Source organism: Centroberyx gerrardi, chromosome 5 (genome assembly GCF_048128805.1).
Source record: "Centroberyx gerrardi isolate f3 chromosome 5, fCenGer3.hap1.cur.20231027, whole genome shotgun sequence".
Taxonomy (NCBI): Eukaryota; Metazoa; Chordata; class Actinopteri; order Beryciformes; family Berycidae; genus Centroberyx; species Centroberyx gerrardi.
This window is the reverse complement of record NC_136001.1, coordinates 26448091-26462098: the sequence shown is the minus strand read 5'-3', so window position 1 is coordinate 26462098 and position 14008 is coordinate 26448091. Positions and strand designations below refer to the sequence as shown.

At 44.8% G+C, this 14008-nt stretch overlaps 1 protein-coding gene across 9 annotated transcripts in view; it reads right to left on the bottom strand.

Moving 5' to 3' along the window:
* Nucleotides 1-14008, bottom strand: part of magi1b (membrane associated guanylate kinase, WW and PDZ domain containing 1b) — a 145837-nt gene that overhangs the window by 46400 nt on the left and 85429 nt on the right. For all 9 annotated transcript variants that reach the window (XM_078283351.1, XM_078283355.1, XM_078283353.1 and 6 more), the window contains exons 3-7: nucleotides 8826-8945; nucleotides 6062-6304; nucleotides 3736-3961; nucleotides 1833-1915; nucleotides 847-882 (exon numbers count right to left, since the gene is read on the bottom strand). In XM_078283351.1, coding sequence (XP_078139477.1) covers nucleotides 847-882; nucleotides 1833-1915; nucleotides 3736-3961; nucleotides 6062-6304; nucleotides 8826-8945 — 708 coding nt within the window. The remainder of the gene's footprint in view (nucleotides 1-846; nucleotides 883-1832; nucleotides 1916-3735; nucleotides 3962-6061; nucleotides 6305-8825; nucleotides 8946-14008) is intronic.

Here is a 14008-nt window from a genome sequence, read left to right as displayed (position 1 = left end):
CGGCATGAGTGGCCACAGCGCTGTGTCTGATGGGCTAGTTAGAGTATGCTGATGGGACTGGGGAATAGGACCAGTGTCTGTCTGAGCCAGACAGACACCCATTAGGAAATCATCATTATAACAATCTGCCTCGCATCAACCCTCGTCTCCTATGGACGAGACGGTGGCCTGCTGGCGTGTGTGTGTGTTTGTGTGTGTGTGCGTGTCTGGTTTTCTGGCCATACGTGGGCGTATAAGTACAAATGCATCGCTGCTTGCTGTGTGAGTGAGGAAAGCTTTTGTGAGTCGTTCAAGGCCACTTCACTGAGTGCAACTGTTTGTCAATCACATGAGTGTTTGGTGAATTTATCACAGCCACATAGCAAGGGTTGGCTGGGTGAAGGTCAGCTCTCTGATACCGTGTCGTAATGTCTCATTACTAGATGATTAGGAAATCATCATCATATTCATCTCAGGCCAACTGTCATCTCTTATTAATGATGATGGGTTACTGGTGGCAGTATTGTTGGCGGCAGCGGTGTGCGTGTGTGTGTGTGATTCTGTAGATATGCGCATTTAGTGACTCTTATCTTCACTTACCCATTTTAAACAATTGCTATTCAGACATGATACTACACAAACCCATAATATTCAACAGCACATATGGTACATACTGCAAAGTGTTACCTTTAGCAAAACTATATTAAGTGATTTCTATGTCTTTAGTGTCCATGTGACTAATATGTGCTAAACCAAGGTGGGATTGGGGGTGGGATGGAGTGGGGAATGTGGGGTTGATAGATTGAGTGTGTGATGTGCAGCACATTCTCCTAATAGGGTGGAGAAAGAGATGAGACAGGTGCCTACCTAGGTCATTGTCCAGCTCCTCTGTATGTACCCCTTCTACTCGGCCAGAAGGACAGCACAGCACCATGGGATGATGGGAAAGAGAGAGGGGTGGGGTTAGAGTGAGAGAGAGAGAGAACAGTATTAGGTGCACAATAGTGAAATTTATGAAATGTAATAACTGCTCCTGGCCACTGGGTGGCAATAGTGGCCAAAGCCTCAGAGTAACAATCCATGTTTACAAAATCAATAGGTATATTTCCCCAAAATGAATGGCTCTCTGTATCAGGTTTAAGGCACAAATGGTACTAATCAACCACTGGAATTGGGTTGGGGTGAAATTCTATTCCATGTGAATGATGGAAATCAGGACCAGCACTGAAACCATTTATCATTTTTCATTTTGCCAGTGTTCATGCATCATCTTAATAGAGGGAAATTAATGATCACATCTGTTCATGGAACGACTGTATGTGCGCCTATGTGTGTGTGTGTGTGTGTGTGTGTGTGTGTGTGGGGGGGGGGGGGGGGCATTACTAATTTGAGCTAGATGATGTGAATAATGCAGTCAATTCCTCGGAGCTGTGGGGCATCCTGCACAGATAAACAGCGGAACAAAACAGCACAGGAGAGCAGTGCCACACAAGGCCAGGACAGCACCATGGTACGCCTCGCCACGTTTTCTATGACCCAACACTGACACCTGTGGGCTAGTGGGGGAACCGCTGCTCTGGCATGAACAGCTTTGATTTTTCTCATCAAAACATCACTGTAGAATAAGTGGTGATAAAAAGATTCGTACAAATGCGTACAAAAAAGCACACTGCAGTTACAAACACTAATCTCCATGACCTGCGTCTTCCTTCCATTTGGTTCAATTTGCGTGTTTCTAAGTTTTTTGGGGGGTGAAATCTGGCAAAACCCTCCTGAGAGACACATGATCACACAGGCGTTCATGCACAAGCAAGGACACACGCATACACACACACACACACACACACACGTACCATCGTCTTCACATTCTTCCAGGGGTTTCTGAGGCTTGTCCAGGCACCGAGGGTCTATCCAGGAGGTGGTCTTTGTATTGTGGCTAAGCAGAAGACACACAGGATACACACACATCATCACTGGGGGGAAAAAACACATCCTCATCTCCCCACTAGACTCAGCTTCATATCTGCCAAGTAACAGGGATTATTTCTAACATGTTGGCAAGATTAAAAGGTTATAGTTCATATTTTTAATGAAGCCTTGCTGATTCATCATCAACTGGGAGGCGTTCGGTTCAGCCAACAAGCGCTTGTACCAATATTTTGTCAAGAGATATTGGAGGCAGAAGTAGGTAGCATCTGTTTGCAATGCTAATAAAAGTCAACGGGACTGAAAATCACTTGCAGCGCCTTCATAACATTTCGCTGTTTCACCAAATAATTAACTATAGAGAACCACTCGAGTATGATTTGTTGGAAAAATGTCTTTTCCCCCATTGACTTTTACTAGCATTTAACTGCTGCCAGTATCTCAACAGCCCAAATACCAAGATTGAGGCTTTTTTTGTGTGATAAATCAGTCAAAAAGCCTCATTACAGACTCAACTCATCATACTCAGTATTTTGAATCTATAGGGTCTAGGTATAATGCAGTGAGTAAGATACCATGTATACAGTTTGGGAAAGTTATTTTCAAAATGCAATCCATCACAAATTATCGATACCCTGCATGAAACTGATATCTGTAATGTAATCCACTGCATTTTCCCTTTAAACATATTTCAGAGATATAAATATTTCATAATCCAGCAAGTAATCACCTATTATTCTATTTAGTATCTGCAATCTGATTACTGTATTTTTTGTAACACAACAGTAACAGCTGCATGCAAGTTAGATGCTCATTAAGGTAAATTTACCTGCTTGATTTATGCTCCATGAAGCTCTAGTGTGTCTAGGGTTCCTGCACATCTTCCATTTCAAAATTCCATATTTTTTTTCAGATCATAATGTCTTCACTGGATGTGACTACTTTGGTATGCAGATAGTGGCAGGACAATATAGCTCCTTTCACACATGCAGCCCGTTCCGTATTTATTAATTGAATTGAATTTAACGGAACGGGCTCGTGTGTGAAAAGGAGCCGGTGTCGAAATGCCGGTAAATCAGTTCTGCCAATTTCACTGCTCAAGACGTTGAAACGTTACTAGTAAAGTTCTGTATCGACCGTATGTGTGACGTAACGATGCCGTGACATTATCGGCACGAGCAACACAACGTTAGGACGCTCTGACGCAGGACGCTCTGCTGTTGAACTGTAGGAGGAAAATACAAACCACTATACAACGGGCTGTCGCTTTACTTTTTTGACCAAAATGTCGAATTGGACAGACGTGGAAATAAGAGAGATCCTCGTAGTGGACGGGCAAAGAGATTATGTCCAGTGTCTTCACCTGTTTTCAGACTGCAGTGACGCCGGTGGTTAAACGTAGTTTCCGGGAAATGACAGCAGTGGAATTTAATGGTAATTCCAGTGTTGTGTGAATGGTAGCATTACGTTAAAAAGGCAGAAAGGCAGGTCTTGTGTGAACAACATAACTGCTACCTTTACTGGAAAAATTGAAACGGCGGGTTTCATGTGTGAAAGAGGCTCATGTGTCAACTAGGCATATCATATCACTGTAAATCATACAATTACTCTCCACAACAAATACCACAATAAATGAAAACATGGATATGCAACTACAAAATGTGTAAAATGTGTAATCATATTGAGTGTTGGGCCTGTGGGTTTTTTTGTTTTTTGTCCATTCCATCACCTCTTTGGACTGGGAGCTCACACAATGACTTACTCAAGCGAAAGTGGCACCCGTCCAACAACTAAAGTAACATATGCATGCATAATGCCTAGGGTACTTACTCTATAAAGTAGACCTCTCCGTTCTCGGTGTAGGCCATCTCCCAGTTGTCAGGCAGAGGTCCCAGTGGGTCCTCTGGGGGAGGATGGCTCAGGTGAGGGTGTGACTGCTGTGTGCTCTCCGTGGTGGCCGGTGGTGAGGGGGTCGTCCCGGTGTAGGACGGGGCGCTCTGGCGGGGGGCGAAGGGGCGCACCGAGTGGTGAATCTCGTCTAGTTCACTAGAGTCTCCTAGAGAACAAAAGCTTAGCGTTAGGGGAACAAACGAATGCTAACAGGAGGCTGGTGCCACTTTCTCAAGAACAAAAGCAACGGTGCGAAAACATTTTGAATGTCCCATGAGGGGGTTTGATAGGTGATCAACACTATAGGCCTCTAAAAAAATCTGGGACCTTTCCTTTAAGCATTCTCAGAATTGCTAATGTGGTCGTTTCCACTGTTTCAATAGCTCCCTGGCTACTCTGAGTGCATTTTCAGTGACACAGGAACATAATGCCCCTTATACACACTACAGGTTTTAGCCAGGTTATTTACATTCTCTTTCTTCATAATTCCCAAATGTTTTCACAGTCCATACCATTGGAGAATGTATGTTTTTTTTTATATATGTGCAGTCCACCTAGTTTAATCAAGTTGACACAGTAACTCATGAATTTCTAGAAAGCCTTCTCCTGCCCCTGGAGGCCTTTTGTTGGCTCAGCCCAGGGACTTCCCAAAGCTTTACACAGATATTGTTTTTGGACAATGAAAATAGGCCAACTGTGCAGTATAGCCATTCCTACATAGCCAGCATCCTGAACTACTTCCTAGGTATGCAGACACTCACTTCAGTCGAGAGTGCTGAATAGGCAGTTCACACCTAGAACCACCTCCTCTACAGTCCAATCACCTAGCTTCCTGTTATCTCATTCACACACTCGCACTCGGCTGGCACCCTGGGTAGCTCACACACAATCACAAACATTCACACACTGCAAATAAACAACTTTTGGTCTCACCTACAAAAAGCCACACGGTAGAAACAGCTTTGGGGCAGAGTCAACCTACTTATAATGCCTACTGACCTACTAACACATAAAAGGAAATATTTAAAAAATGAGCGTGCACTAAGTAATATAACAATCCAGCATCATCACTAACATAGCACCCTAATCAATCCAGCAACGACACAACCTTAGATGAATTTGATATCAACAGTGGGGTTACTGCAGCGAGTGTCTTGCAGTCATAGTTGGGCCACTGTAACTACATGTATCAACAAATGGGACAGTGATCATGAAGTTCAATACTGGTGCCAGCATCTGTATTCAAAACATAATCAAGCTTCCTTTCATGTTAAATTAATCAAATAAATTCTCCCTCTCACTCACAGCAGCAACACAAATGAGCTACTGAGTGCTAATGACATCATTAAGAATAATTTCAAATATAGAGGATGCTCAATCATCTAAGCTCCGCCGCTTGCAGCCAGATGGCACTATTTTTCACTCTCAGATGCACAGACGCAGGCGGATGTGGACAAACCCGGAGACCACTTACTCACCGCACAAAGAACCTCTTGTATCCTGCAGCCGCAGCCCCTCACCACAGCAAAGCTCTCTCTCTCTCTCTTTACTTTCTTTGCGCTTTTTCTCTTACCTTCTCATTTTCTCTGAGTTCCTTTAGAAAATATATTCCTCCCTTGCTTCTGTCTCTCTCTCTCTCTCTCTCTCTCAATCCTTTGTGGGACCCTCTTCAACCTTAACCCCCTGCCCCTCCCCAGCCACTCCCTCTTTCTCTTCCCTTTCCTTCTACCTTCTTCTCTCTACTTCCATACCCTCCCACTTTATCTGTCACCATCCAGACTCTCCTTTGCTCTCCTCTCATCCAGACCTGGAAAGTAGGAATTTAGTGTTTCAAACAAAGGCAAACAAGACGAGTGCCAGCTTACCACAGATGTGATTTGGAAGTTCTTTTCCTCCAGGATTTCAGGTTTTGGGAAACTCCCATTCGCTTACAATCAAAAGTCTGCATTCCTTGCTGCTTTTCTACCACAATTTTCTAACTTTTGATGCTTTTTGGCTCACATGCCTGCTCACTTTACCTCACAACTGACATCCTCACTTTTGAGGCTTTATCCTGGCCGTCTGCCGCAATAAATGGGCAGCATGGTGGTCTAGTAGTCAAGAGAGACTGGATGACCTGAGTGCAAGCACCTGCCCTGCTGAAGTGTCCTCGAGCAAGACACTGAATCCCCACCAGCTCTAGGTGACCCTGACCTTCCTGAGTCAATAAAGTCTCACGTTGTCCTTGTGCACTTGAAGCGGTCCGAATGGCTCTGAGCATCCTCACCTGTAAAGCTACTGTTCATGTCAGGGAGGTCCTCGTCGTCCTCCTGCTGCTGCTCTCCAGGCACTATTCCAGCATTGTGCATGTCATTGTAGGACTTGGTGCGTCGGGGCGTGGAGTGCTGCGAGCCCGGCAGGCTACCGCTGAGCCCGTCTGGCAGTGGGGCATCACCGCCGCTACCGCTACTGCTAATCACTTTCCCACCGGGGGGCTGCACCGGCGGCTTGGGCGTCCCATAATAGTTACCTAGGCAACGGGAGAGGAAGGCAGGGAGGGGAGGGAGGGATTAAGGGAGAGGGAGAGATGGAGGGCATATTAGTGGGAGAGGAGGGGTCAAGGGTTTGTGTGTGTGTGTGTGTGTGTGTGTGTGTGTGTGTGGGGGGGGGGGGTTGGTTAATCATAGCCTTTGTATGCAAATTGAGTGGGTGGGGGTGTGTATGTGTAATGGGGGGGCATGACTAAATTTCTTTCTTTTTACCACTAGAAATGCCAATAGATTTTGGGGGTCTAAGAGAAGCCAACAAGTGTCAAGTGAAGGATTTTGCAAAACTAAACACTGGTATGTACAGAAAGTGGAGGGACATAGCGGAGATATGTCAATTTTGAAGTTCAAAACAACATTCAGTTGAAGCCTTTCAAGTGTTAAGGTAAAATAAAAGGGGGGATTTTTTATTTCTAGCATATTATCACCAGTGAAGGTGAACTGTCTTGGTGCTAGTCCCAAGTCCTCTCAGCCTTGTTTGCTTCTCTCTGGGAAAGACGGGAATGGGGGAATCCATTGTTATGGAGCACTGACCAGGCTGACTGAATGGTAGCACTGCATGGTGCTGTTCTTTAGAATTGCTTCAGTGTTGTCAGCAATGGTGATTTGGGGAAACCGCAAAAGCAGTGTGTGACACCCCTTTTACGCCATGTGTCATGACCGGTGTCCGAAATTAGCTTTTTGACTCACCCGCCAAGGTCTGGTAAATGAAAAAAATTACCTGCCAAGAATAATTTTTACAGGCCAAAATAGTTAATATACATTTTTTCCCCCACAGAAATATGTCTGTGTTTTCAATGCTATTTTGTGTGTAGAATCAGGCAGTGTGAATCACTCAATAAAGAGTTAAGAGCAGATTTAGAGTTTTAAATTAAAACTTGCTCACTCACTCATAAAAGGAATCTTCTTTTCTTTCTGCTGGCCTCACACCCGCATGTGTCGCCACATGGGAATAATATTAAGTTTCTACTCTCATTAGGCCGGTTAACCATCCAGGCAGCGGACAAGCAGGAGGAAAAGTTAGCATAAGTTTAGATGCTACTGTAGCTAGCATAACAGGCAGCCAATCAGGAGCCGGTTTGATACAGAGACATTGTTTTGCTTTGATTTGACTTGCTCATGGTCAGAGAGAGTGTACGGTGGTCAGCAGGGACAAAGTTTAAAAACAGATGAAGACCAAATATATAACAAAAGATATAAAAAAGGAATTCAAATCCACCAAACACAAATTTTACTCGCATTTGGCTCTTGGTAGGTGTTAATTTCAAACCCTGGTCATGACCTTACAAAGATATTGTCTGTGTGTTTCTGTGCTTGTTTGTGTGTATGTGCGTGTGTTTGTGTCAAGGGGTTCAATGGGTTCATGCCTGTATTGATATGTAGCAACAAATCACTGACACTGGCTATTCACTATTTCTCAGTTCCTCAATATATTCAACATTCACCACAATATGGCTTTTCATTAATGTGAGAGACTACTCCACAGTATTTCATTTCAAGATTTTAACATCAACCTTTTATTCACAATAACTTAGTACCAGGCACTTTCAATTACAACATGTGGTGAAATGTAATTAAATCATATTGCAACGTAATCATTCTAAGTGGAAGCAATTGATGTCAAGGTTGCTTCTTTTCATGTGGTATCTGTACAGAGTAAGTATGGGATACACACATTCAAAGTTCTTATCCCAGCATTCGTTTTAAGGAATAATCCGCCCTCAGATGCTCTTATGCTGTTATGTATCATCAATGTGTGATGTGCAATGCATTCCAGGAGATATTTTGTGATGAAGTGTTGTAATTTACCCACTTTCCCTCAACCTGCCTCTTCACTTCTGCTTCAGTTAGTGATTTCCTAGTTTTTCCAGTGAAGAAGAAGCGAGTCACGCCCCTTACTCAGAACACAACATGTTGTGGCCGCATTGTATTCTGGTCTATTGAGGATACTGTTAGTGGAGAAATTGGTACATCTTCCTCTTTTATGATGGACTTCTCCCTCCAAACCATGGAGTTTTAGATAGTTTAAACATTTTCTGCTATAAAAGTCAATTGTAGCTGCACTGGAAATATCCCAACATCACATCCTTTGTTTGTTTAGCTAGTGGAATAGGGAAAATACACCACCAAACAACAAAATGGGCCCAGAAATGCAAGGCACATCACCAGTACCTGTGTTTAAATGTTTTAGATTTTTCCTTTAATGACCCTTTATCACTTTACGTTGAAGGTTTTAACATATACAGTTACTGAACGTCCCTTGGGGGGGGGCTCACACCCTGCCAAGAGTACAACCTAGACATGGTCATACTGCTGGTTCACTTCAGAGGGGCCCTACTGAGTGTAAACTCCCCAACTGTGAGGCTTCTCACAGAGCTACAGTGGTCTGTTCTGCTGTAGTCCGCCTGCCCCCCATAGGTTTACATCTGCAGAAGCTACCTACATGGTAACCTACCTAAACGGTTCCACTCTTATAATTCTAATTTACGTTCATAGAGAATTTACCTTCATACGTTCCTATCTCCAACAGGGTTCCACTCTTCTCCAACTCCAGGAAGTCCTCCACTGACAGGAAGTTGTAGTCTACACCAGAGACTTCTCCGTCACGCGGGGGGCGGGTTGTACCTGGACAACCAATCAGAGAGAGTAGGAGTTAGCAAACTAGACTGAGTAACAAGGACTACAGCTGAAGTTTTTAATGGCTAGAAAGACTGAGAAACGTTTGCTGGTGACAAGATAGCTAAAGGCAGAAAAGCTAAATAGAAAAGAGAGGAATATTGCAACATAGAATACACATGAAATAGCTTATTGGAAACTTTGCCTCCATCTTCCGTCAGCATCAGTACACTTAACATTCCAGGGTTTAAATGAGTAGACAAGGGAAGTACAGTGTAGAAATAGCAGAGTAAAACCCTATTCACAGTGCTATGCAACATGAGCCATTGTAAAATTTGTACAAATCACAAAAAACAACATGATGGCAGACACGCTTCAGCTGAAAAAATGGGCATTCATGCTCTACACTGATAGGTAACAGACTAAAAGGGGAGGAGCATCCTTTGTTTGCTACCATGAGTGTGAGGTGTTGTAGTAGCACCTTGGTGGGAGCCTGCCATATGTGGGGGAAAACGTGTGTGTGTGTGTGTGTGTGTGTGTGTGTGTGTGTGTGTGTTTGTGTGTTTTGGCATGTAGCCTGTGAGGTTCTAGCGCATGTGTCACGTTAATGACTGCTGACAGTTGGCCAATCAGTGTGGCATCAATGGTAAACAGCTTTACGGCAGAGAGATGACGACCAGGCGACTCAACGCTGCTGGCTTGATTGAAGATAAAAGTCACATTATCTCTCTTTTCCTCCTATATATTCTCTAATCTTTTTAATCTTTCTCATTTTGCCTTTGTTTGCCCTCTTCCACCTTTCATTCTGGTGCATATTTCCCCTAATTATGTCTCATTATGGTTAGGGTTCATTCCTTGGTAGTTGTCTCACTATTTTACCATAGCTTACTGCACACAGACAATGTTTCTGACTGTATATGAACTGAAGGTACAAATCGAAACACCTAGATAGTAATGATAACAACAACAGTCTCTCTCATCTTTCAGGACAAAGATGGCTGCTCTGCGAGGCAGCCACCTTCTGTTTTGGCGATGGCAGAGGACATTCCCCTCTTCTTTCCCCCCTTCCCTTGCCTCCCCTCTCTTCTCCCTCTTCATCTATCTCTCTATCTCCCAATCACGCTGTCTCCAGTGGGTTGGTGAGCAATAAGCTGGTAAAAATAGATGTGTGGGGCTAGGGGGAGAGGCTCCCACTGCAGCCACGTTTAATGACACTGGTGATAAATCACAGATGGGAGGATAACTCAAGCAAGCACACATTACACACACGCAAGCATACATGCACAGAGACCTGAACGTTGAACATGTGTGCAGACAATGACTCTGTCTCTGCACACACACACACACACACACACACACACACACACACACACCATCCTCAACATGCCATCCTTTCCATCACCCAGCTGTCACAATCCCAGTCCCTTCTTCCATGAAATCTTTCCTGTAGGCTGTGTGTACTCGTACCTGCCCCGCAGTGAAGGGGGCAGGCACAGTCTCTCACTGTGTACCGAAGGCACATCTTTGTGTGCGTCACTAACATTCATGATTTAGTGCCTCACAAACTTCCAAACTCCACTGCTTGTGACCAGACACCCCATTCCTCTTGCGGTGAGAGGAAATCGATTCGAAGTCAAACAAAACCCCTCTGAAGTCTATCAGACAAACCGTGTCCGTTCGCTCATTCCCAGGCACCGAGTCTTTACAGAACGTCAACCTTGGAGAGTCCTCAGCCGAGCGTTCAGCCGACTGTCAGTTCACTTCCCACACAAAAGTGGCCATTGATTCGACTCCACTTAGACATCGCTGCCCTTAGAAAAGCAAATAGGAAGTGGAATTGTGACCAGTGTTTCAAAGGGGGTTGTAGAATAGCAGAGCCTTGGCTTGGGCCCAGGGGCTAAGACACTGTCATTGCTATAGGCCTAATTAATTCACTACCCCCCCCCCCCCACCCCCACCCCCCCCCACAAAAGCTCCATTGACCGAGCTGTGAAAGAGAGTGAGAAGGAGAGAGAGATCGAGGGAGACGGAGAGTCCTTCATCGAGTGTCCTGCCGGGACTGAATGAGCAGAACGACAGTCAGACGCGCCGCTCTTCCGGACGCCGACCTCCAAAATGGAGAGAAAGCGAGAAAGGGAGTGAGACTCCCAAAGCTAAGAGTTAGCATAATCCAGCCACTGGCGCACACAATGAAGCCTTGGAGATTTGCTGCGAGGGTGTTCGTCTAGCGCTGGCTGGCTCTTGGCTTAGCGGCTTCGACATCTTCACCAGCTGAGATGGGCGGGTGGGCGTCGTAAAAAAAAAATTCATCATTAGCATTTCAAGAAGACGATCAAGGAATCAAGGCTTGAGATATTGGCAGGCACACCGTACTATAGGGAGCTTGGAGCCACTATTGGTGCCTCAAAGCACACACGCATACACACCCACAAAAACACCCAGCATAGCCTTTAACTATAGAACACACAACAGCGAATGCTCCAGGCCTATACATCCATCCAAAAAAGAAAAGGAAAAAAAGGAACAAGTCGTTTTTTGTGTGTGTGTATGTGTGTGTGTGTGTGTTTGTGCATCGAGCCACTGGGTTCCTTCTGTTGCTAGGGACAACCCAGGAAGGATAGGATAGAGAGAGACGTGGGGGAGCCACAAGTTTGTCCTCTGATGACGACACAGCCCTCAGCACCGTCTCCGATGGCTTCATGACTCCCTTCCCACTTCAATGCACAGGAATATGAAGCGCCACAGAGGCATGACTCAAAGGCCTGGCCCATATGAGAAAGCATAAATAATGCATGCATGAGAAAAATGAGAGAGGGAGAAGGAGGTAGAGAGGCTGATAGAAAAAGGGAGTGGAAAGCAGAGAAAGAGAGACAAAGACGGACAGTGTCAGATTGAGAAAAAGATAGACTCTGAGAATAGACTACACTATGAATACAAGTCTGAGTGCGACTAGGCTATAACAATCCTTCACGGTGCCATGAATACATCCAGTGCTATGGATTGTGTCAGTCAGACAGTGGAGATCAAGCAGCCACTGGAAGCCAACCTTCTTGCCACCATGGAAAGTAAAAATAAAACCACTACCTGGACAGCCACACACACTAGTCTCAATTCTCAGAGGGAGGTTTTAACAATCTGAAATTGAATAATTGATTATGTTTCCTCAGGAGATACTTTGTCACAATGTGGAAAAGTTTGTACACGTTATAAGGATTCTGCATTCATTCATTTAAACCACGGGACACGACCAGCTAGTTTAGGGCAAGTGAGGACTGCCAGCAATTTTGACGTACCGATTTTAGGGAAACTGAAAAACAAGTGGCACGCGTCTGATGAAGACAAATCATTGCTTTGGTGTTTGCACCGCATCTCCTAGCTATCACTTTGCAACATTTTCACCAGTACTAGGCATTACTGGACTGACAGCAGCTCCCAAACCCCTCAACAAACAAGCATGGGCTGTTCTACTGAGTCTAGCGAAGCGACTGCAAATAACAGATTGAGAAAATTTCTCCTCTGTTTATTTTTCGTTTGGATTTTGTATTGATGAAGTTTGAGTTTCTGTTGGTGGCGCAGACAAAGAAAAGATTCTTTGTCTGTTCAGCCATGCTGGCTATCGCTGCTCATGCTAACTACCCAGTTCTTCTGTTTATTCCGAACAAACCGCTGTTGCTGCTTCAGTAAACATAAAACGCATCACTTACTGTGTGGCACAAGATTTTTCTTGGGAAAGTCCTACCCAGTACCGGGTGTTGAGAACAGCAAATATAAGCTTTCATGAACTTAACACAGTTAAAAACACCGTGGTAATCTATTGTTGACTCTTAAACATGCTCATTGACAGTTTTTTGTGACCAAAATTCAAGTGAGACACTTCACTCCTCCACTTCTCAGAGAACTCACTTTATTGCTATTAGTTTGCATGGACTGCCAGGATATAGGGACGGGTGGCGATACATATAGCTAAAGCATTTTACGTTCATAAGACAAGACAGTTGTTGAACTATGGAGCCAGGGATTGCATTCAAATAAACTGCTAATTAATTAGGTCTGTATAGTGCCATCACACTGTACAGAATCTGTTGAATAAAAGAAACAGCCTCTGTAAAACTTATATGGCATACTGATTTGGCATATTTAAACACTCGCTCGCGCTCATCCACTTGTGGTCAGTAGTAGAATGCTGTATTTACACTGGGCGACTCTGAGGGGTGAATACATGTAACTGCATGAATGTGAAGCAGGGCGCTGCTGAGAAAGAGCATACAGTATGCTCAGCTAACCCTCCCTGGATAAACAAGGGTTAAAAAATGATTTGAGAGCAATAGGATTCTGTCAGTTACATGTTTGAGCATATGGGACTCTACATAACCTGGGGTGAACTCTGTCCCTCTCTCTCTCCCTCCATCCTGCCGTCTGTCCCTTCACAGACGAGACAGGGCAGAATGCTGAGCCACCTATTCCCTCAGGCAATCTAGTAGAGGGTTGACTCAGATACCAAAAGACACAGAGGAGTGTTACGGTTTGTGTATGTGTGTTAGAGACTGTGTCTGTGTCTGTGTGTGTATGTGTGTGTATGTGTGTGTGTGTGTGTGTGTGTGTGTGTGTGTGTGTGCGCAGGTGCATGCCAAACATGCACACATACACACTAGCTCGGGCCTGTAATGGTACAAAAGGTTTGGGAAGGAAATACTTCTTGTTACAATCAGCAGCTGTTCCACCTCCTGCCAACCAGCACACACACAGACAGGCTCACACACACACACACACACACACACACACACTCCCCCACTGACATGGGGAGGAGGTATAAGGCTACCAAATGGCATGGTCTGGGCCAAACGGGGGGTGGGGTGCAATCACTTAATGGGGCTTTATGAACCCATCTCCCCCCCAACACCACACATTACTCAATAGTCATTACAGTAAGGGTCACGCTGGGAGCATTGTCCTGACTATGCCGTGAAACGCCTATGGAGACTGATAACACCTCCACAATGATGAGAGTAAAGGCCCTGACACACCAAACCGACGTCAAAGAACCAGCGGCGACGAAGGCCAACTGTTGCGTC